The sequence below is a fragment of the Oreochromis aureus genome, linkage group 12, assembly GCF_013358895.1.
Source record: "Oreochromis aureus strain Israel breed Guangdong linkage group 12, ZZ_aureus, whole genome shotgun sequence".
Classification (NCBI taxonomy): Eukaryota; Metazoa; Chordata; class Actinopteri; order Cichliformes; family Cichlidae; genus Oreochromis; species Oreochromis aureus.
In genome coordinates, this window is record NC_052953.1 from 15,890,161 (window position 1) to 15,914,970 (window position 24,810).

The window sequence follows — 24,810 nt, forward strand, 5'->3', positions numbered from 1 at the left end:
TTTAGTGGTCGTGCTTTGTGTTCAATGAGAGGGGGCGGGGGGAGGCTTTTTCTGCTAAACTCTAATATAGCCGATGATGGTGCTAACCGCTGCAGCTGTGCAACCCAAAATTGATAGCAATATTATTAAAAAAAAGTCATTTGCATGATTTCTTGAGAAGATGGGCTCTAATGCAGGAAAGCTTGCTTAAAACAGTTCTGTTTTTAAAACAGAGGCTCTGCTGCTGCCATCAAAGCAGTAGAATCAACTTTTCTGATAACTCCTTAATGGTACATTGACCACCTGATGTGTTTCCTCCAGGTTAGCTTGCTGCTGTAAATGACTTTCTGTCCCCTCTCACTTCGTCTCACCACAGACACACACAGTCTTTCAGATAGCTCTTGCCCCCCCGCCGAACTTCTTATCAGTTCTTTTTTTCCCTTCTGTCTTGACCCCATGTGCTATGTCATTTTCACTTTGAGCTTCCTCTATTTCTTAAGCGAGCAACTTCCTATTTGAACCTTTGTTAAATCCAACACATTGCCCTTCGGAAATTGTATTTCATTGTGTTTAATCAATCTTGATTTTTGTTAGATTTTTTGTAATTATAACCTACCATCATGGGGTTTTTTAGGTTTCAGAGAAAGCAAATTTTTTTTTTTCACCTCTGTTATGTTTAATACTGAACTAAGAAAACAATTTTCAGAAGTTTGCGGTGGATAAATTAATCATTCAGATGCATTCAAATGTATACTTTTTTTTACGCAGAACACAGAAGTGTATAGTGTTATATGAAAACAGACACTGGAGGTCACCTGTATAACAGTAGAAAGTGAGCTCTATTTAACTAAACAAATTTGACTGCAGGTTGCGGTGTTAAATTTGCTAAATTGTTAAGAAAGTGAATGAATGGATGATGGAATTTGGTCCAAATATCCACAGGCTAGTTTACGCAGACTCACAGGAGATATTTAACCCTCCAATAAAAACTATAATAAAAACACAGGCAACAGATCTAAGCTGGCTTTAAGGACTTGGCATATTTATGAATTTGGCTGACAAATGTAGGTTCAGTATTGTTTCTGTTTTGCCATCACTTCTTGAGAAATAGCCCATCGCTGGGCCCCTGAACGAGTCACCTATTGTGTCTTGAAGTGAACCGAAAGATAAAAAAGGTGACCTGAGCAATGCTTTTCACAAATGACCTAGGGACCTTTTTTTCACACTTGTCACAGTTGAAAAAGCACTGATGGAATTTCTGAAAGCTCACTTCTGTTAGTGTTTCGAGTGAGCCATGACTGTGAGAAGCACACACAAAAGCAGAACCTCCGTAAGTGAAATCAAGCCACCATTAATACACCTGCACTTTCCCTATAATTATAAAACTACTGTTCGCACAGATGTAAACACTACCATTCAATAAACATGCTTTAACTTTAAAGCTCAGCTAGTTAGCATTTTATCAATATGGAAAACCTAACAAGGAGTCCCAAGATATATTCTCCCTATTTACATGGGCAGTGTAGAGTGGCAGGTCTACTGGGGACACCTTTGTTATGGCAGCCGCTTTTCCTCTTTAAACATTTTCTTTTCTTTGTCCCTCAGCCCGGCCTGAAAGGTTAAGTCTGGTTCTCAAAGGGGTTTGTTCCTGCTAAAAGAGAGTTTGAGTCTTTATGATATTGTGAGAAAGTAAGCAAGTAATGTAAATTGCCCTGAGAGAAGACTGCAAATGAACACAAAATGAATAAAAGTGAACTGAACTTTTTAAAAGCTATGGCGTCTGAGAGACTTGTAATAAATTCAGTGTAATCAGTTTTTATAAAAACTGCTAAGAGAGCCGATGATTCAACTTTATGATAATTTTAGAGGCTGTAGTTTGTTGGTTATTGCATTATACTGACTGGAAATTTTATCATTTTTGCCCACCCTCTCTCTGTCAGGGATTAGGATCTATTGCAGGACAGTTGTATTAGACTGCTTTAGGTTTAGCAAAGTGTACTTAATAAAATGTGATTTTTTAAAAGTCAGAGTTAAGGATGCCCTAGATCTCAAGAAAAGCCTGATTTTCCTTTTTTTTTTTTTTTTTTATCAGATTGTGCTTTTCATCAATAAACAGTCAAGTGAAAGCATGTACCAGTGGTGCTGCATGAAAGGTCTGGCCACGTATTGAAGGCTTAGAGAGCAAGATGTCTTTTAATGGACTTTTCTGGACAGGAGTAATCTTTGGCTTTGAGCACAAGGCAAAATTGTGCTAAGAGAGGCATCAGAAGGCTAAAACACACAGTACATTGGTTTTTATGCCCTTTGATGGACATAACTACCAACCAAGCACTGCACGCCTTAAGTAAAGGAAAGAAAGAGAGATTCTGTATTTACCAAAACCACCTGACTGCCATTTTACTCCAAGCTGCTACCAGAGTTCAGTCTCTCTGTCTTCCCTTTGTTTCTGATCCTGCTTTTCCCTCTTTTTTCGTATTATGTTTCACCCTCGTTAGGATGAACTCTGTTATCTGTGAAGCATTTTCGCAGCATTTTCAATTTACCTGCTTTTCTATCATCCCCCTCCAGGTGTCCGATGACTCGTCCGACTCCCCAGAACCGGGGCCAGTCACCTGCATGGAGCCCTTCATGGTGCGGAGGCTTTCCTGTAGGACGGTCCAGTTGCCCCCTTTAGCCTTTCGACAGGCAGAGCAGTACTACTGTGATCGCAAGCCGGAGCCGGACACAGTGACAGTCCCACCACGGCCCACAACACTGCCACTGCGCACACCGCCACTCATCGCTATAACCGCGGCTGATACCAGCAGGTAGGACGATGTGGGTGTGCTGCTTTTCCTAAAAGTGTTTTTTTAAGTCCTCCAAGTAACTTCGACTCTACATACAGTTTGAAATCAATGTGTTCAAACTTTACTGGTGGCTGAGCTCTGATCGTTATATACTCATTGTAAATAATTTACATGATTTAAACCATTTACCAAAGATTTACTCAGTTTTTCAGATTTTTTTTGCCTTTGCTTAAAAGTCTGTTCCTGGAAAAATAGTCCCACTTCAGTTAGGAACTTGACAGCTTTATGCCGTGAGTTAAGGGAACTATATCTACCTCTAAAGAGATGCACATGTAGCATCAGAAGTTTAGTTGTCACTACAAGCCAGGAATTGTTATCCTCAAACTCAGATAATCAGGGTTGCTAAAGGGCTTTTATGTGGTACAAAAACAGGTTTCAGCAGATACATACAAGTTTTTGCCCACTCATAGACATCACCTGAATGTCTATCAGCACAAGGGCTGTCAAAAGACTGTTGGTGTTAAGACAAGCAGCAGTCTCACTGCCTTACAAGCTCAAATTCTTCAGGTAGGTGAAGAAATACCAGCATTTCACAGATGACTATTTACTGATTAAATAAAGCGTTTGTTATTTACAAATCTGAGGATGTTTTCACTTCTCTGGAGTTGTACACCTGCAATGAGCTAAGTCTACCCAGGCTGAGCTGATGGCACCACTTCAGCCGTCAGAGACAAATCTTTTCAGAGAAGGATTCATGCTCTGCACGGCGAGGACACAAAGATCAAAGACGACTCCTCACCCAACCTCAACCCAGCTGAACTTTTGTGGGGACTCTTGAAGTCTGAGAAAAACCAAGAAGAAAATCTTTGGAATAGTGTTAAATCATGGTGGGTGAACACAGGCAATCAGAGTTTTGCACCGCCACTGAGTTCACGCCAGCTTGAGTGTATGCTGTCATTACGGCAAAGAAGGGCCCGAATGATGGCGAGACATTTTGTGATTTAAGTGTGTTTTACGCAGAGATCCAGCTTTTCACTGAAATTGTCAAGCTAGTATTTGGAAAATAGTCCATCTATTCTCCAATTGAAGGTAGCGAGGAGGGAGTAGCCTGTCCCAGCTACCAGAGGGAAAGACGCAGGGCACACAGCACTAACGCAGAGACAGACTATCATTGACACCTTTGGGTAATTTAGAATCACCAGTTAACCTAACCCACTAAATACATGTGGGTGCCCCATGTCTTTGTCTGCAAACTCCACACAGAAAAGGCCTCAGCCAGATGGTGCTTTGAACCCAGGATCTTCTCACTGTGAAGCAGCGTTGCGAACCACTGAGCCACCATGGCGTCCCTTTGGAAAACAGTGTTTTATTGTATTTTAGAATCAAATGACAGACATAGTTAAAGTCCTTCCTGTGAAACAGGACTCATATGCTGTAAGTAAAGAACCCAGAGGACAAAAGTAGCTAAAAATAGCTGCTGGCAGTGAGGTTTGTGCATCAATCAAACTGAAAAAGGTTGTCATTGGACAGCCAACTCTCACTTGTGTATACTAAACATAGCAACAATATGAGCTTTCAGATCAGTCACATTATTTTAGCCTAACTAGATAATATGATAACTATGATAATACAAAAACTAAAGATATGAATACAGCTCCTTATTGTGACAGATTACCTGCTTCTCACAGCTTTAAGGTGTCTTTAAGTTGAGTTTCATGGCGTGGCGAAATGAATAGAAACAATCAGAAAGGTAAGAAATCAAATACAGCATGATTTGGCAGCAGTGCAGAGTGTGCTTGTTGTTTAGTGGATAAATAACATGCATACCATTGGCATTTAAATTATTCCTGTCGGCTACATGCTGTTAAGAACGTGACTCATCAGATGTCGAGGTCTAATAGAGTTCTGTTTGTCAGCACCGACACTCACTAATCTTAAAAGAGTGAATGTAATTTACCGTGTGAAACATGCTAAACAAGTTAAAAGCAGGGACTGAACCGTGGATTTGATTGATCTATTGTGTAGTGCGCCGAGTCCTTTTAGGTGGCGTTTATTTTTATCCTCTGTTCTTTAACATATTGTACAGTCTGTAGTGTAGCCTCGCAGCCTCTCCGTGATTGGAAAACAAGATTGCACCACAACTAAGAAAAGAATCGCAGCCTCTCCGGAGAATGTTGGAGAATGAGCGCCTCAGATGAAATGAGGTTTGGCACAGACAAACACCAAGCCTCCAACCAGCTTGCTCTGAGGGGAGAGAGGAACAATGTACCAAACAGCATTCTGTATCAGAGCCAGTGGTCTAGTGGGGAAGTCATAATTTAACTCAGAAAAGGAAATATATTCAGGCAGTTTGAAGAAGCATATAATTTCAGTGGTCAAACCTATCTGTCAATGGAAAATCCCCATTGTCTTGGGTTAGTATCGCACTTAGAAACGTGACAAGGGGAAAGTGGCACTCTTCTGACTCGTCTTTGATCACCTTGGCATGCTTCACAAAGCTCGGTATTTCACACACACATTGTGCTACCTGCATAACATTGTTCGGTGGCTCATCGCATGCCAGATGTGAAAGTAAATGGATCGTCCTGCTCTGATTTTCCCTTTGGTGCCCCTGATTTGTCCTTTTCCCTTTCTCTCTTTGCCAAGTTTGACTCCAAACGACGAACAACCAACAGAGAAATGAGCAGCTCTTATTAAGCCTAAGATTGAGGAGTTTGTTATAGGGTGCTGTGAACACACTTTAGCAAGAAGACAGTGCCGCTGACTTGTAGACTTCTATTGTAAGGAAGCGTGAGAAGTGGGTGACACTCAGTTGTGTCTAAATTACATTTTCAGGCAGGCAGAGCAATTTTCAAGGCAACTCTGATTCACAATAGCGCTGAAAGGCTTTCTTTATCTTCAAAATTGCTGTTACACGTCAAGAGCATCTTCATTGTAGGAAATACAGTATATTTTCGTTTTTGTTTCTGGCGGTGTCGTCTGCAGCTTGATGTGTCACACATTGTCAGCTGCACTGTATAAGCAGCAGAAACTGCTACCCATAATACAGAAACATAGTCAATACTGAATAATTTATTATGGCACTGTGATAATGCCAAAAAGTGTCAAATATTAGATACAGAGACAGCCTGTCCTCTCTGAATCACGGTCATCAAACTTTTATTTGAACTTCACAAAAGGGCAGACTATTCCCAAGTGTGGGCTGCTGACCACTCTTTGAAAAGCGTGTTGCATTTGCGAGACAGGGATTTGGTATTTTTAAAGATGGTTTGAGTGATTATTTTAAGAAGACAAAGGCAGGAGGGGGCCTGTCAGCTCTTTTTCTACTTCACGTAGCTGTATTGACTTCTCTGTGCTGCCCCAATGAGCCTTTTCTTAAGGAGAACATGAAAGGGGGAACATTTTTTGTCATCTTTCTGTAAATTAATCTGCCAGCAGTACCAAAAATACTGTTACATGTTAAATCAGTGTTTTGTGGTGTAATATATTACATGCTTGTCAACATTTCGATTATGTTACTGATTATTTTTAAGATTAATTGTCACTCAGCTTTGACCGACTCAAAATCGCAATCCATTATTTTAAACCCATTTCCAGTAAATTTGACTACTTTCACAACTGAACATAGAATGATCAATTAAAGACAAAAAAAAGAGGCATAGGGAGGAAATGGATGCTGGGAAGAGTTTTAACAAAGGTCATATGTCTTAACGTTGCTTCGAGCTCCGTTCATTCATAATTCAGCACAGCAGCGTGGAAGAAATATACAGTGGGGAAGCATTAGGGTTGAAAGGCGTGCCATTTTAAATGCTCCAACTGCAGTGTTTTAGTAAAATTTAGTGACATTAACTTTGTATGCTGCCAAATGAGACTGTCTTCAGTATTAATGAAATGGTCAAAAAGTGGTGCGCTGTCTTTCCATTAGATGCCCTCACATAATTAATATAAAAGACTGATTTCCATGAAACAGTTTCAGTATTTTTGTCTTTGCTTCCCTTCTACGACTAGCAAAACCACCAGTATTTACCCGCTGCATAACAGCTAAAAAATCTGAGTCTCCCCAAAGCCTTGCAATATATAAACACACGCTTATTGTAATATCCCAAGAGAAGCTGATTTGCTGATATTATAAATAATGTAACAGTGGAAAATAGGGGATGAAAACCTGCTGAGTTTAAATAACAGCCAACAATCTCCAGAGCTGAAAAATGAAGCTGCCACAGAAGCGCCAAAAGCTGCAGTTACTTGAACTGGGCTACTTCATGCATCCTCCAAAAATGAATCATAGACCTGTTGGACTTTATGTTATCTTCATCACAAATATGCAGGGTGTTTTTTTTTTGGTTTTTTTTGAATAGCTCAGCTAACAAGATACAGTGGGTCATCTACTAGGTATCCTTGGGCAAATACTGAATTTCCCCTGAAGTATTCATTGGTGTGTGAGTGTGTGCTTACATTTTATACAAGGTGCTTAGGCATAGAATAAAGTGCTGTATGAATGTGTGTGATTGGCTGAGTGAGGGTTTTGTGCTCAATCAGAGAGGAAAAGCGCTATCCAAATACCAATCCATTTATCACCACTTTGACTGACAGGTGCTACAGGGGGCTTTAGACCATAGCTGTCTGATGTGTCACTTCTACTACTTCCAGTGGCTGGAACTGGAGTTTTTGTCCAAGGAGTAAAGGTAATGAAGTTAGATGAGTTTAAATACCTGGGGTCAAACATCCGAAGCACTGGACAGTGCACAACACAGGTGAAGACCTTGGTGCAGTCAGGGTCCAGAGGGGTGATTGATAGCAAGAGTGAAGGGGAAGCTTTAAATGATGGTTTGGCATCTGTGATGCTAACAAAAAGACTGGGGGACGAGGTGGAAGCAGAGTTGAAGGAGTTAAAATTTTTGTTGGGTGTGACCAGAGTGGGCGGGATTAAAAATGAGTAAGTCAGTGGGAGAGCTCAGGTTGAGATGGTTTGGAAATGCTAAGAGGACGGACAGTGGATATATTGGATAAAGGATAAAGGATGTTGAATATGGAGCTCTCAGTCAGGAGAAAAAGAGAAAGACCACAGAGGAGATTCACAGATGTAGTGAAGGAGGACATTTAAAGGGTTGATGTGAGAGAGGAGGATGCTACGATGCTCCCCTAAAGGGAGGAGCTGAAAGAAGAAGAAGAGGAAGAAGGAACCTGAGCTCTTGATTCTCCCTTTTTGTCATGTTGGTGCCTATTGAAGCATTTCAGTTGAGTCATCTGACCAATAATATGGCTTCACATGTGTGGCTGATTGTATTAACACACTTACCAAGAACGCCTCAGTGAGAATTTTATTCGGCTGCTACTTAGCCCTGATTGTCAGGCATCTGTGTATTATTTTGCAGCAGTTCGGCCCATCTTTTGTATACAGTTTACATTAAATAGAAATTAGTGTGCATGGATTTCTTTCGCACATGAGCCCAACACGTTACGAGCAAATCAACAGAAGAGCTCAAACACCAGCTAACAGGTATTAATTAACTTATTAATATGAGAAAATAAGTGTCTCAAAAGACATTAACTGAGAACAGCAGAACAATAACAGCGCTGGATATTAACTCAATACTGGATCAAATCAGCTACCACTCTATTGATTTTCCAAACACTAAAATGTCATCTCTGGAGTGTTATGTGAGAGATCAGCTGGAAATAAACACTTATTTATTTTTCATTATATATAAACACACACACACACACACACACACACACACACACACACACACACACACACACACACACACACACACACACACACACACACACAGGTTATAGATACAGGCTAGAGATTCCACTTTCTCTCCCTTGATAACAATCCAATAGCAGTTCTGTTTTTTTCTTTCTTCATTAAAAGTCTGTACAGCTCACTGTGAGGAACTGATTGAGTTCATTCTCCTGTATGTGAGGAAACATAAGGCTGCTACTTGACTTATTTTTTTTCCCCAAAAAAAACATTTAAATGCAAATATTTTTTAGGTTAGCGCCAAATATAGTTATTATAGGAAGCTTAGACAATCGTGCCGTGATTAAAAAAACGACTTAATGTAAATCAGCAAAGTGTGTCTTGATAGAATCCTCCAGTACTAATAAGATCAGTATTGGAGCAATCAGGTGTAATCACTAATTATTGACTGCACTATACTTCTCTTGTTCCCATTATCTCCTAGCGGTTTAATTCAGCACGAACAGAAAAGAAACATATATTGGGGGAAAACTGGTGTGACACATGAAATAAACTAAGGATTCTAAATGTGCTCTAAAAAATGAAGGGAACGCTTGAACACAGTATAACAGAACGTCAGTTAAACTTCAGAGGTAAAAACTACTTTCACCTGCTTTGGTGGAAATCCAAGCAGGTGAACAGGTACACTGGTAGGCAACCACAAGATAGCCCTCAAAAAGGGAGTATTTTCTTCTCCAGTTTTGCTTTTTGTCGTGTCCTTTTACCTGCCGATAGCATGAGATGGTACATGCAGCCCATTCAGGTTGCACAGGTAGTCCATCTCTTACCTTCCGGAGGGCACACCCACGCTTGCGATCTTAAAAAGGGTTGCTGTGTCTCCCACCACAGTCTCAAGATTGTGGAGGAGATACTATGATACTATGAGACAGGCTCTTATATGAGGAGAGCTGGGCAGGGTTATAGAAGGGTTCAACCCAGCAGCAGGAGGAGAAACAGAAGGAGCTACCAGAGCGCTAGAAAAATGACCTCCAGCGGGCTGCTCGTGCGTGTTTCTGACTAAACTGTCAGAAATAGAACAAAGAAGGTGGAATTAAGGCCTGTACTCACAGCCCACTAACATTTGTCCAAGAACATGTCATTTTATTTCTTTATTTTTGAGCACTGTATATATAAAAACATATATAAGATATTTAAACACTCGTGACCTGTGTGTATCCTGTGCCAGAAATGGCGCAGTGTGGTTATTGAGGTGGACGGCCAGAGGGGGACATTGTTTCCACATCTAATTGTCACTCAATCAGACCCTCGCTTGCAAACCAGTAAAAAGAAAAAGAAATCATATTTCTATTGTTAGGGACATTTCAGTACAAAGCCATTGCCATGTAGCATTCAATTCATAGACTAATATTAATGGAAGACAGTTTTTTTTATTAATACAAAAACAAATTTGTGCCAAATGTGTCACAGTGCATAACAATTACCTCTCTGCTTTTCTCTTTTAAGCATTATAATAAACCTCTGTGTGTATGACTCATCCATCGTGCTACATTAAAAAAAAAAATCTTACTAATAAAAGAATAATATACAAAAATTCTTCTGAACAAGATCCACTTTGCTAAAACGTCCATCAAACATTCATGAAGGAGGTCAAGCAGGGGGCCAGTTAATGTCACAGATGTTTCAAGAGTGACAGCTGGGATAAACATTGATTCAGTTACAGTTATTTGACTTTAAAATCTTCTGCTGTGTCTGTATTTTCATTATATTGATCAAAGGTTTTGTGTTGCTATGTGCAGCTCAGAGCTAAAAGGTTAAAAAAAAGAAGATGAAATCGAGCGTACGGTGTTATAAGCATTAGAGCATTGCGTATAATCCCTCTTTTCACAATTAAAACCACCCCGCCCTATAACTTGTAGCTTTTTAATATTTTTAATAACAGAGCATGCAGAAGATTACACATGGCTGTGCTGGCTACTGATAGATTTATGTGTCAACAGATGTTTGCAACATTAGGGGGAAACATTTTATAGAGGGTTTGCTTATATTAAACAAGTAGTCGGCATTGTGTTTGTTTAAGGTGACCCCAAATACATGTTGGGATACTCTTATACCTATGACCCTGTTTAGCAACAAAGCAATGGAAAGTAAATGAAATGGCTATAGCCTGTGGTTTAAGTTTCAGGTCAGTTCTTAGAGTGTATGTAGAGTATTTGGTTCTGCCGTGCGTGTTGTTGTAGGGCGTTTGGTTGGCTTAAGTAGGTAAACTTGGACGCGTACAAAGCAAACACATGAGCTTCTTGTGTATGCATACATGGCAGGCATGCGCTCTTTATTCTCCTTCCTCTGTCCTGCTACCAATACTCTTACTCGCCACTTCAGTCTTCTCTCACCTCGTTTCTCAGATTACATTTCTGCGCTTAAGACTGGAGAGATGACATTCCCCACGCTGTTATTTTCTTGAGTAATGGGCTTGAGCTGCAAGGGAAGTGTGAGGAGAGGAAGGAAATAAAGCACTCTTCCCTGATAGTCCCCCTTTCCCTGAAAATGAAGACAAACAGAAGAGAGTCGGGGGGGATTTAACAAGGTGGCTGGATGTTTGCGCTCCCCTGTACCCTGTGGACATCACAGGAACGGTTTAATTAATTAGTGTGAAGGTGAACTTGTTTTACCTGCAGTGTGTTTAATGTCAGCTGCTATAAAAATGCTTCTCATTTTCTCATTCCATCCAGTGCATCTCCACAAAAACTGTTTCTTTTTGTGTGTGTGTGTTAAACCTAAATTTTATTTGGACTATTGTGTCATAAAACTGGTTCAGTGGTATTATATGATATAGAGGCTCTGCCCAATCCCACCCCCTGATTTTCTTTTTTTTTTTCTCCAATCATGGAGGTTTTTAGGGGAGGTACTTTGGGTGGGTCCCTCATGTTTAATGTATTATCCTGTTCCCTATATCCTGTCGCCGCTTTTTTCCTGCAGGGGACATGAAGACGGGAGACAGTGTTGTCAGGTCCGGATGCTTTTACGCATAACTCTGCGCCAAGTTACCTTGAACTGGTTTTGCACAAGTTTGCATCATTTGGGGAGACCATCCGTCCGTTTGGACCATCCTGTGCTGAACATCTCGCACTGCCGCAGCAATACAAGCACCTTGCAGAAATGGGCGTGTGCGGAGGAAGTGGGGAGCACTTGGAAACCAGACTGACCTGAGAGTTCTTTCTCGTAGCTTTACTCAGGGACACATCCCCAAAACTGCAGTTTAAAGGTCTTCCTCGTGATGCGTAAATGGATTCGTTTTTATCTCACTGCTTCAGTGTGTTTGCGCATGGTGTCAGCGATAAAGTTGATGGAGTTAAGCTCATTACGTGAGCTTAAAATCAAAAACTGGACGTAAAGCACCCAGAATAACTAAAAAAGCAAAACAAAACAACAAAGTTGTCTAATTACTTGTATTATTTAATTTTGTTTTATTAAAAAAACAAAAACAAAACACCTGAACTCGCAATTGTTAGTCAACCTCCTGCAAGCTTTCCTGACTCATTCAACTTAAATGCTCCCAAAGTGTAGATTTAGTTTTTAAAAAACAATTTTATAACCAGCGTGGGGAGGAGGATGGATCCCGCCTGTGGGAAAGTGGGGACGGCGCCTCTGGTCGCTGGCGGCGGAACCGGCGTGAGTGCAAAGGCGCCCAAACATCTGTGGAGGCAGCAGAATCAGGCAGCGCTCTCTCCGCTCCACCACGCGCTGGTAGTGCGCAAGAACGACCGTGTAAGACAAAGAGGCTTTTCGGACACCGAGAGATACCTTAACCCGAGGAACATGGACCGGACTTACGCAGTGGACACGGGGCACCGACCCGGGCTGAAGAAATCAAGGATGTCGTGGCCGTCGTCCTTTCAAGGTCTTCGACGGTAAGGACAAAATATAAAAGGAAACTGCTTTTCCTCGGCTTGTTTCCTTTTAATTCCCCCTCGATGAAGATGGGCGTTGTGTGGCTGACTGAGCGAAGAAGTGTTTCGGTTCTTATTTAGTCCTAACTTTGAGAGGGTTACAGTACATCTTTCTGCTTAGACTGTGCTCGACCTCTGTTTTACATCACTTTTTTTTGTAACATATGGTCCCAAACATTTACTGCGCTGTAACGAGGAAGAAGATGATGAATAAACTATATGCTATATGCCGTACAGCGCTAAAGGGTTAAAAAGAAACAACGGACACAGTCTTATCGGTATAAACCCTCTTTCGCAATTATAAAACCACCTCATCCCATAACTTGTGTCTTTTAAATATGCTTTAATAACAGAGAGTACGGAAGATTACGCATAGCTGTTTCATTTGGGTCAGAAAGATGTGTCATACTGGAGAGAAGAAAAGCAAGAATAATGATTCAAAGTGAAAGAGTTTTTTTTTTTAGTTATCACAAGCCATTCTCTGTGTTAATATCAATTAGGTGGTCTATATTTGGCACACTTGTCATTGTGTAGAATGACAAGAGTCTTGTGGGAGTCAGAAGCAGGCTTTAACCAAAGGAAGGTCACAGGAATTATTCATATGTGATGTATCCTGAATATGTAACACATATGCAACCTCCTTGTATCCTAAGGATAGTGTTTAGGGGTCTTGAGGGATGGGCTCCACTTAGTTTTAGTATCTCCAAGAAGCTCAGCGTTCATGTCTGCATTTGGCACTACACTCTGCTCTCGATAAGCAAAGTAGATATAGTAGGAGGTCTTTGCTATATGGTCACCACATCTTCTGAAATGACTCACTGCATGTGACAACATGGATAATCACAACGCACATGCTCTCGACAACTGCTGTGTTTTCACAGTCTATCTGCTATCCAGAGGAGCTACTGTAACAATGTTTGCCATAACAATAGTTTTAGTGAATCTCGTCTGCATACAGACAGAGACACAAAAGCACCTCCGTGCTCAGACAGCCAGCCTGGGTGTGTGAGGGAAATGTTTCTGCTCTAATTACTCACATGTTCTGGGAAAGAGGGAGGAAAAAAAATGACCAAATGAAATGAAATCTGAGAAGGTCACCTCAGCTCTCAGGCTTAAGTGACTGCTGTGGATGTAAGTTTCTGTCAAATGGCTCGCTGTTTCCCTTTTTTTTTCTTCTTTCCTCCTCCTTTCTTTTATAAATGTTGGTTTAGATATGAGTGATACTCGCCTGCAGGGTCCAGTCACCAGTCAGCTATAGAAAGGACACTGGCTCGTCTGGCCAGCCGAATGGTTCCTGTCACAAAGAGGAGAGGCTAAAGAGAAGGAGAGAGAGAAAGCGAGAGAGAGAGAGGGGGAAGGAAGGAGGGAGTGGTGAGAGGTGGTGGTGTGTGGGGCTAGTAAAACAACCATGCAATGCTATGTTGAAAATATATTGATTTCAATTGCAAAAGAAGATGCAAGCGCACATTTGAAGATCGTTTATGCACCTCATACATTTGCTTCAGAAGGAAAATTAAAATTGGATTAACCCAAAGAAATTGAATTTCACACGGGAGGCTAATTACGCAAGAGGCACATTGCACTCCAGCACATATGCAGGAACACTAACACAAAACCAAATCAATGTTGGCCCTTGAACACCGCAGCCCATTGGACTGTTATTTGTACTTGGTCAATAGGCTCATGTAATTGGTTGTTGATTTTTATGTGCGCTCGATGGGTTGCATGTTTTAGTAATTCCTGATTTCAGTGTCTTCAGGAACTGCCCCCCACAGGGACCTTCATCCAGTGAACATGTCAATAGATGAACATCAGTTGGAAATCTAGATATATAATCGTATTATTACACCCTTTTCCAAGAGTTGGGCTTATTGTGTGACACAAAATATGTTACAAAACACTCAGAAGACCAGCTAGATGTACTAGAGCACAAACAAATCTAATATAATTGTGCGCAATGAACATGAGATCTTGTTGCCTTTGAAATGGTTGCTTTAAAGACGGGGATCGGGTCTACGACCACTCACAGTCAGTTGCCATCTTCAAACAACTGCATCAAAACAGTGATAAAATGGCAATAACACGGAGTTGGTCTCCCATCAGTACATAAATATTTGTGATAATACAGTAATTAACTCTGAATACATTGGCGAAAACTGCAAATCCGTTGCCAATACACAGAAATTCTCATCAAACAGAAATTCATATTAACTACTTATTTTTAGAGTCCTGTCACAAGGTCAGATTGGAATCACAAATAATGAAATAATAGTGATGTAACTGCTGCCGGACGGCGATTTAACTGCAAAATGACATCCTGCAGCAGTATATAGTGGAGTCATCTATTGTAAAGAGACTCGTTGCAGATAGTGGTGGTGGTTAGCACTGTTGCTTCACAGCAAGGTCCTGGGTTTGAATCCATGTTGGCATATTTTCTGTGTGCATTCTTTCTGGGTCCTGTGGCCTCCTCCCACAGACGTTAGGTTAGGTTGATTGATGATTCCAAACTGAGTATAGGAGTGAATGTGAGAGTAAGTGGTTGTCCATCTCTCTGTGTTAGCCCTGTGACAAACCAGCGACCAGTCTAGGGTAGACCCTGCCTCGGTGCTTGTCCCCTCTTTGACCCTGAGTGGGATAAGTGGAAGAATATGGATGAGTTCCAGTCATCAATGCAGACTGACTCAGATTGATTGCAACACGTTGGCAATCTGTCTGTGTTTATAAATTAGAGGCCAATTGTTTGCAAACCTTTGACAACCTGTCTGAGAGTGATAGCAGTCGGTCCGAGTCGGACCGTGATTGGTTGGAGACAGATTGCCTCCCACAAGGTGACCTGTGCAGTCACCTGGCGATCGAAACGGGTCAGCCAGAGCTCAAGGATGCTATACGCTTAATCTCTCAATTTCACTTGGTTGCCCCAACTACTTGGAGTTGTTGGCTAACAGCGAAAACATTCAATGCAACTATAGGCAATTTCTTTACTTTTTTCTAGTCTCAAGGCGGTTGCTGTCCCTTTCTTTACTCTAGTGTGACTGAGCTGTAAATGTTGCTTAAAATGAAACCGAACAGCACATTAGCACAAAAATACAAACATGTAAAATACATATTCCACAGTTTCATTAAAATAACATTGCTTGCCATTTGCATTTTTGATTTTGTCATTCAAACAGCAATGTGTTTCCCCTCCTGGCATTTACTCGGATTTCTCTGAGAGCCTTTAACAGCCATTGTGAACATAAAACCTTCGCTAGGCTACTTGACAAGAAACACAGCTTATTTCTCCTGCAGGCTTAAAAGCTTTTTATCTTTCAGATACACTTATTGCTACTTAGTGTTCATGTGTGATGCATGCATTATTTACCTATTTGATTGACGGTTTTAATTAACAAGGCTCCAGAAGGTCACAGAAATTCACATGAAAATTCAGCAATCAAGTTGTTGCTGCAAGTCAGCTAAACAAGACGTGTTTCCTGATTGTAACAGACAGACATAAACAACTTCTGCGGCAGTGCCCCAGTAGAAAACTAATAAGAAGTGCCAGCTACTTGCTCAACACGTACAATTGATGTCAATCTTATGCAGAGAAAGAGACAGCAAATCTTTCAGTGAGAGGACTGTCGATGTGGCTGCGTGTGCCTGAGTAGCTGGTTTGGTGCGAGGTCAATCAGCCCCAAGGTAAAAGACATCACCCAAATGTGTCACAATCTAGGCTGGGCCTGGATGCTGCTCAGGGCTTCTGTGAGACCTCAGCTAAAATCTGGAGCATTCTTTGATGAGGAGATGGCATCTCTCCCATTCCTCTCCTGCTGCTTGCCTGTCCCTGCCATGGGGACGCTACAGGGGGGGTTATCTTTATCTTTAGAGATGTCAGTGAAGAGGAGGATAATGGTGCCTTCTCGCTGTACAATCACACAATTTAAGATTTGATGATTCAGTGGGTGGAAAAGCAAATGTCAAAACTGAAAGAAAAAATCCCCCAAAAAGCAAAACAGAAACATCTGAAGAGGGAAGTGAGAAAGGATGAAAAGTGCTTAATTTGGATATTTAGTTACTTCATCACCGGCTGGCAGTTTGGAAACTCTATCTCTGTCCTCTACCTTTGCATTGTACTTAAAGGCCGCTGATTTTTCTCCAGCCAGTCTTCCTACTGTGAATGCCATTACCAGAGTGAGGTTTTTAGCCACGATGAAGCATAACCGCCTGGCTGTGTCATTAGATCCCATGGGTGTTAGAGAGTGAAGACGGAACTGCTTTTCTGTACGTGGCTATATATAACCCCACTCACAGCCATAATCACAGGCATACAGTATTGTGCAGAAATTTTGAGTCACTCCTCATTTTTTAAAATATTTTGCTAGGAAAGTGCGAGTAGGTGCAGCGATTTGAAATGGAAATGCAGCATATAAGGTAAAAACAGTACATTTGTACATTTCTAATGAGCATATTAAAAGTTAATATTTGGGATAGGGTTAATCTTTATTCTTCATCTCAGCCTGAACTCTCTTAGACAAGCTTTCCTGTAGTTTTTTTAAGTAGTCTTCAGGACTTCCTGGAGGACATTCAACTCTCTTCTATGTATTTTGGCTTCCTTTTGGTCCGTTCTATGTCAGGATGATCCCACACTGCTTTAAGAATGTTGAGGTCCAGACTCTGCAAGGACAAGCCGTGACTCATAGTATTTCATAGCATTAGTGTTTTTCCAGGTTTGCTTTTACTGCTTTAGTTGTGTGTCTGGGATCATTGTCATGGTCTCCTGATGTCCTCCGTACATGCTGAGAATGATTTGAACCAAAAATTTCAAATTTGGACTCTTCATAAGACATCATGTTCAGTCCAGTTGCGCAATCTGGCATACCTCAGCTTTTTCTCTGTTTCCCTTCCTTAAAAATCCTTCCACTGAGAACATTTCTGATGAGACTTAAGTGAACAGGTGAAGTATTAAATAAGAGAGTTGCATCTCTCAGGTCCTGTGTCAGGTTTTTGTCAGTTTTTTTCTGTTTCTTAAGGCCATGACTTTCAGATACTGTTCATCTGCTCTAGATAGTTTTTTAGGCCGGCCACTTGATCTTTTATCCCCCACTTGTCCAGCTTTCTCTGATTTTATAAGGACACACTGTAAACCATGTTTTCAGCTAATAGCTCTTTGAGAATCATCTTGTTGGTGCAAAAAAAATTATGCTTGTGAAACTGTGTTATCTTTGTCAGATTTTATAGATTCGATGAAACAAACGGTGACAATTTGTTTTTTTGTTACAGACTGCTAAAGATATAATTTAAAACTAGTTCTTTATTAAGTTGTCTATTGTGTGTAGACACAAGAGTGGTTAATTTCTTGAGTTAGGTGCCTTTTTTTATTCTCGAATCATTTGTAGGTCAGGGTTAAGCGGCTTTACATACAAAGAAAAACATTCTTCTGAAAATGGTCAAGGCCGGGATTAAAATAATTAAAAAGCATGGTTTTCACTCTGTTTCTCAAAACCATTTTAAAAATTACAAGAAAGTCTGGCTTATTGAAAGCAAAATATAAAGAAATAAAGGGTGATTCAAGACTTTTGCACAGAACTTTACTGCACATGCTCTTGTATTGTCCCAGTAGATATCTACTGCAAGGCTTTTGTCATCCAGGAAGATATCTAGAACATGTTAATAAACACACTAGGAACTGGGTAGTAAACTTTCCATTAGCAGAGATCAGCATCAGACATGGCGTGTCTTGGGTAATTAAATGGGGCATGAGTGAAATGTACTCTGTACGATTTTCTGCTGTGTTTCATGTCCCAGAATGAAAGGCAGGCAGAGCTGGTAATTACACGAACGCTAAGCCCTTGTCTGTGACTTGCCGACCTACTCATTCGTACAGAAATGGAAGGTGTATTGAGTTTGCCCTTCGGATCAGCTTTGCGACTTACCAAGGCTTTGGAGGCTGAGTATGTGCATTAGGATCTTATATAATGAAATATCTCAGACAGCCCTTTGCATGCATATAGAGCAGGTTTCCTAACACATGCAGTCACATGCATGCTTAATTAAAGGAATGTAGTGAATCCTTTCTAAATGCATCCAAATAGTCATAAAACCATAGGAAATTGTAATTAAGGTGGAGATTTTCCTTACCACCAGTTTTCTCTCATATACACTTTCAACCCATATCTAAGTCATGTTATTTGTGTAAGCGTGAAGTGAATAATGCCGGACTTTCACTGCTGTTTTCCACAAGTGTTTGGGATTATACTTAGGCCTACATTTTTAACCTCTTCCTCCACAGAGCTCAGTGTTGTGGCTCCCAGCTGTTTGTTATAAAAATGCATCTGCATTAATTAAAAGTTGCCAAGCAGGAAACATTGTACTAAACATGCCAACTTCTACTATTCTGTATAAAATAGATGTAGGATTTGTTGTCACAATAATAGAATTATTATAAACTTGATATAGACATTCAGGAAAATGCTCAGGATATAGGATTATTTTCGATACTTCAGGGGAAAAATGACAAATTAAGAGGTATAATTGTTTTAAAATCAAGATTAGAACAATGCTGGTCCGTAAAAATGTACTCAGCTGTAGCCCTGTTTATTACCTGTGCCTCTGGTGACTTGGCACCATACTTTCATTGCTGATCAAATATTTGCTGAGGTGGACTGCTGCCACTTCTTCTGGTAGACTGTCCTCGAATTCAGTCAGGAACATAAAACTTTTCAGAAACATGTAATTAAAACTGACCATCAACATTACAGATGGGCAGGACTGATAAGATTTGCTATAACTTTACCATTTTATTAGTCACCATAACATTTATTATACCTGTTTAAAACTTTAATACTGACTCATGAAATCCCTCATGAAGACAGGGGTGTCAGTCTTTAAGATGCTTCTTCCGGTTTGTTGTGCTGGTGTTTGTGTGTTCAGCGGCTAGTGAGGGGCGAATCATCAGTTCTGTTGCAAACGAGCCTCTAAATCAGTCGGTAGGTTTTAGCTTAGATTAGTATCTGAGTAATATTTGTTTGATAACAGGACTCAGTAGATACACTGCTTACGGTACCTACGAGACTAAAAACAAAGTACTAAAAAATTATAGATTCTTGTGGCATCTCTAATTTGTTGGGCTTTTTTTCTGATGATAAGATATATTGATATGCTGATAAGATATTCAGCTGAAAGAGTAGCTAGATGGAGTTTTGCTTTCTCAGCTGATTATAGACAAAATGAGACTTTATTTCAAAATTTTCCCTACTGCTTCTCATCCATATAGCACGAGTCTTCCCATTTCCATCTCAGTGTCTCGTAGCTGTTACTGACTAAAATTTGGAGATTTCTTTTAGGCGAAATTGCAAATGTAGTCTAGGGCTTAATGGATGTCTTGGAGACCTGCAAAAAAAGGCTAGTCTCAAAGCCTCATGATGTCATGATATTTGCATGTGTGTCTTTTTCTCTTCTTGCGTAACTCTTTAACAAGGCTGACAATAGAGGGGTACATTACAAGTCTAGTGGCTGTTGCATTTTTTCTAGGTTTTAAGGCAATATATATTTTCTTTTCATTGGCCTTTAATATATATGAAATGGCGTGTTGATTCCAGCACACTGTATTTTTGTCCCTACAGTAGATGCTTTATTTAATAACAGGATGGAGCTCTGAAGCATACAAATGCAGCGATTTTTGCACTGACAAATGACCGATCAGCCTCCTCTGATGCTTTCATTTTCGTGACAACAAAAAACTGTTTCAGTATGTGCAAGCGATTTTGATGTCACAATAAGTGGTTGCCGGAATTGCTTTCTGTGTTTTGAGGTTAAGACCAACATTTCTGAATAAAACATAATCCGTCTATGTCTAATCAAGCCTGCAGTTTTGGAGGAAAAGTGAAAAAGTCTGTTTATTTTTTCTTTACCAAAGCAAATGATGTTTAACATTAGCAGGAAAAACTGGAAACATGAATATTAAATGCAAACATCCATTATGGAAATGAATGATAAACACGTCCCGCTTAAGGAAAATCATTTTTTTATGGTTTTGACACTGGACAATGTTCAGATCGTGGCTCTGGGGGGAAAAAATGCTTTGTAAAGCTGAGGAGATTTGCTGAAATGCTGAAACTCAAACACAAGCAGAGCTCCAACAGTGTATGTGAAGTGGAGGACACTGGTCATCTAATTTTTACCAGCAGGAACGGGCATTTGTTATTCATAGCCCTCCCCTGGCTCTTTTGCCTTCGCTGGTCATCTGCTAGGCTAATAAAATGCTTGAAACCCATTTTTGAAGGACAGCCTTGTAAGGGGTTACAAGCCAAAGCCACTCCAGACTGCCGGCTTGATGCTGGGTGATTTCCTGAGCACTTGGCTGGCTGTGCTGTGCTGATCATGTTACACATAACAGGGTAATAAAGAGTGTTGCTGGGCTAGCAACTGCTCTAGTCTAAGATATGCTGATTGCTTTTAGACGGCCTGTGCAGAATTTTCACTTGTACATTATTTCTATCAGGATGCAGTTTTAAATGTTGAATTTTAATAGAATGCATGACAGCAAAGCATTTTTAAATGTTAGTAATTCCTTAAATAAAGACTAAAAAGATGCATTTTCATCAAACGATGTTTCAAGTTGTGGTGACCAGATTCTCTGTGGTTGCAGTGAGATGCTTATCATCAGTGAGTATAACAGCAGTGTTGTTTAGAGCTCTAATCTAACACAGCTCCATTGGCAAAATAACTCACATTCAGTGATTTTCTTGGTGATCTCACTTATTGTATTTGCAGCAGTGAAGCTGAGTTTAGGCCCCTGCCTGGCGTACTGGTCACTTTTGGTGTTTCGGTTGGTTGTGCACCTCCAAAGTTTTTCACACAGTAGCTCATCTGGTTCATATGTAACACTGACAGACTGGAGGCACCAGTGTGTGAGCAGGTCAGTCTCCGAGGGGCATCTGTGTCATCTGCAGGGATTTGTTCGTACTCGCGCTGCACTACTGCATTAGCTCTCATCAAATTACTCCACAGTAAGGGACAGTAAGAAATTTTTGGAAACTTTAACAGCAATTTTGAAACCAATAATGAGCATACGGATTTCCAGATGGCACAAAACTCATGGAGGGAGATTGTTGCGACAACTCGCAAAAGTCATTTTTGCAGAAAACTGTGGAACAAACCCCGACTGTGATTCGATGACGTGCGCCGACACCTGTCATTAGAAGACGACTCCGGCAAGTGTCTAAAGTTGAAGTGTAAAGGGTACAGCACTGTGTTGTTGGCAAAGTTTGCATGTGCAGTGACCACGTTGTGACAGATAGTAAGATGGCAGTTACCATCTGCTTGAGAAAATGGATTTTAACTAAACAAGGGCAGGGGCACATCTGCCATGGGCACACTCACAAATGCTGCTGCTTTAAGGACATAGCTTCACCATGATTTACAGTTAGTCTCCTGTTTTCATATCTTCATCTTTCCTCTTGTTATGTGTCTCTTGCTCCACACATGCTGTGTCTATACATGTATATACATCTATATATTGTTTTTCCCCTTCTTTTTTAAGCATCTTTTTCTTGACTGATATGCCTCTGAGCTCCATGTCTCCTGTTACATCTGTCAACTTTTATCAGTAAGCCTGCCACAGACATGTGAACTAACCCGCAATTGTCATGAAATATGAAAGTAGCCCTGTAGTGGCTCTTTGCCATCTTAACAACCAGCTTCCACTAGCTCTACTTTAATCTTAACAAAGGATAAATAAATGAGCCACATTTTCTTCTAAATAGCTTGGGTACTTCTCTATTTGCATTATGGGAACCACTGTGGGTAAATTTTCCAATAAAAAAGTCCTCCATTTCTCTTTTGAGCCAAATCAATTTCATCATCAAGAAGCAATTTGAGGTATTTTTATGTATTTTATTTGATATTCTGAGTAGGAGGCAGGAAATGAGAGGCGAAATAGAGAGAGGGAAAAATAGGGAACGACATGCATAAATGTCACTGACCGGGCTTGAACTGGTATTTTATTTATTTATTCGTTTACTTTTATCGTTTGGTTTTATAGAGACACTGGACAATTAAAAGTAATTGCACCAGAGTTAGCGTGCTGGTAATTTGCATCCATTGTACCTGGTCAGGTAGAAGAAAAAAGCAGCAGAATAACTACAGCTATATATTAACATAAACAGCACAATGAGAAAAATACATCAGTGCACATCCATGAATGAAATCCATATGATAAATACAAAAGATGCAAAGCAATCAGCTTGACGATTCTCAAATTTCTGTTGGTATGAACTTCCACATCATCATCCCTGAATAAGACTCAGTAATATGAAGAAATCCACTGGCCAGTTACTGGTCACTTCTTCAGCTATGCTATAATAGGGTTGGTCACCTTTTTGCTTTTAAAACTGGTTTACATTTTTCGTGGCAAAGATTCAATACGGAGATGGAAACTTTCCTATGAGATTTCGGTCCATATTGACATGATATCATCACATAAATGCTTCGGATTTGTTGGTTCCACATCCATTATGCATTTCTCCCGAGATCTGGTGACTGTGAAGACCGTTTGAGGACAGTAAACTCTCGGCTATGTTCAAAAAAACAGTCTGAGATGATATGAGCTTTGAGCTTTGAGGTATTATCCCCCTACCTTGGCTGTAAACAAGTGGTTATTTGAGTTACTGTTGTCTTTCTATCAACTTAAAGCAATCAGGCATTTTTCCTCTGACCTCTGGCATCAACAAGGCATTTTTTGTCCAGAGAACTGCTGTTCACTGGAAAAAATCCCAGTAGATCAGCACTTTCTGAAACACAGACCAGCATGTCTGGCACCAGCAAGCATGCCATGATCAAAGTCACTTAAATCGCCCTTATTCTTCATTCTAATGCTCAGTTTGAACTTCACCAGGTAGCTTTGACCATGTCGATGTGCCTTAATGCTGCTATGTTATTGGCTGATTAGATATTTGCTTTAATGAGCAGTTGAACACCTAATGAGTACCTAATGAAGCATCCAGTGAGTGTATATTACTCTGTTTATTACCCATAAAAGTCAGTTCACTATGAATCACACATTTCACTTATGTTCAGAAGCCATTTGTGGGCTCCCTCTGACCTCGCCTAAACTCTGAAAGCTAAACATGGCAAACTCTTGCTATTGATTAGATGCTGAGTAGTTGAAATTAGGTTGCATTTATAGATTTTAACATAAGCATCTTAATAAGATCAGAGCCACAAGATAGAGGAAGGGAAGCCTGCGTCCTCCTAATCCAGGCTTCCATTCATGTTATTCAGACCCTTGAGGCCACATGGCTATTGTCGAGGTGTAAATTCAATGTATTACCTCTTTTGTGGTACACAGTATAGTTTATATAGTCACAAAGTAAATGAATTAAATTTGCAATTGGGGGTGGCAGTAGGGGGGGATCAACAGTCAAGTGACCGCCAAGGCTGGCTAGCAGGTGTGCCGCAGTTTTTTCGGTGTACAGTCTAACAACCCTGAAGAAAAACAAGGTCATCTGCTATTTGCATTTTAGTTTCCTTGAGACAGAGAAAAAAGCAGCCCATCTGAGTAGCATGCATAATTCATGATTCATCACTAGTGGCAGTGATAGTGGTCGTCTTCTGGGAAGGGAATGTAACCACTGGTTTGAAAACTAAAAATAAATAAATTAAAGTTTAAAATGTTTTTTTTTTCTTCTTGGAACACAGAAAAGTTTCCTATATGTGTCATATGCAAAATTATGGCTGTGACCTCTAAAGCGGTATTCCATTTAGAAATGATGTTTCATTTTCAGATTTCACATTTAACTTGAATCTTCGCAATATGACTGTGACATGCTTTCTGTAATGGATACTGGCTTTTGGGTTTAACTTTCAAGCTTATAATGTGTCTCTGCTTTAAACTGTAAAGGTTTTTTGGTGCAGTTTAAAACTGTGACTCATGAATTGGATTTGAATTCATGTCACTTGGGGGATTTGACTGGCTAATGAATGGCCCGGGACAACGTGCTTATTAATGGGAGATGGATTTCATAGAAGTCCATGGGGAAGGATGGAAATGCTGGCCTTGACCGCTCCTATTACAGAGCCATTAGTGGATCTCTTCACATTTTGTACAATCTCTGCACTTACATCATCATCAGAGACAAAATGTGACCCAGTAGGATTATTCAGCTTTCCGGTGTTAGAGCCTTTTATGAGTTAGCTGAAATTATCTTTACAAAATCGTTGTCTTTGCAGATCTAAATCTGAAAAAATGTCACTGTTGTAAATGAGTTGTACATTTTAACTGTTAATAAGGTTTAATTTTGCCGAGTGTAAAGGATAGTTTCTGCAGGAAGATGATTTAAAAAAAATATCTTCAATGTGGTCAGTGCAGGCATGAAATAACATTTAAACGATGTTCTGCTGGCAACCTTGCTTC

General features: G+C 40.3%; 1 protein-coding gene across 3 annotated transcripts in view; it reads left to right on the plus strand.

Moving 5' to 3' along the window:
* Nucleotides 1-24,810, plus strand: part of pde4d (phosphodiesterase 4D, cAMP-specific) — a 197,396-nt gene that overhangs the window by 40,356 nt on the left and 132,230 nt on the right. Inside the window, exon 3 of one of the 3 annotated variants that reach the window (XM_031750760.2) lies at nucleotides 2,548-2,786. In XM_031750760.2, coding sequence (XP_031606620.2) covers nucleotides 2,548-2,786 — 239 coding nt within the window. Of the gene's footprint in view, nucleotides 1-2,547; nucleotides 2,787-12,165; nucleotides 12,384-24,810 lie in introns of those variants that run through there. The other 2 variants (XM_039620674.1, XM_039620673.1) reach the window with 2 other exon arrangements.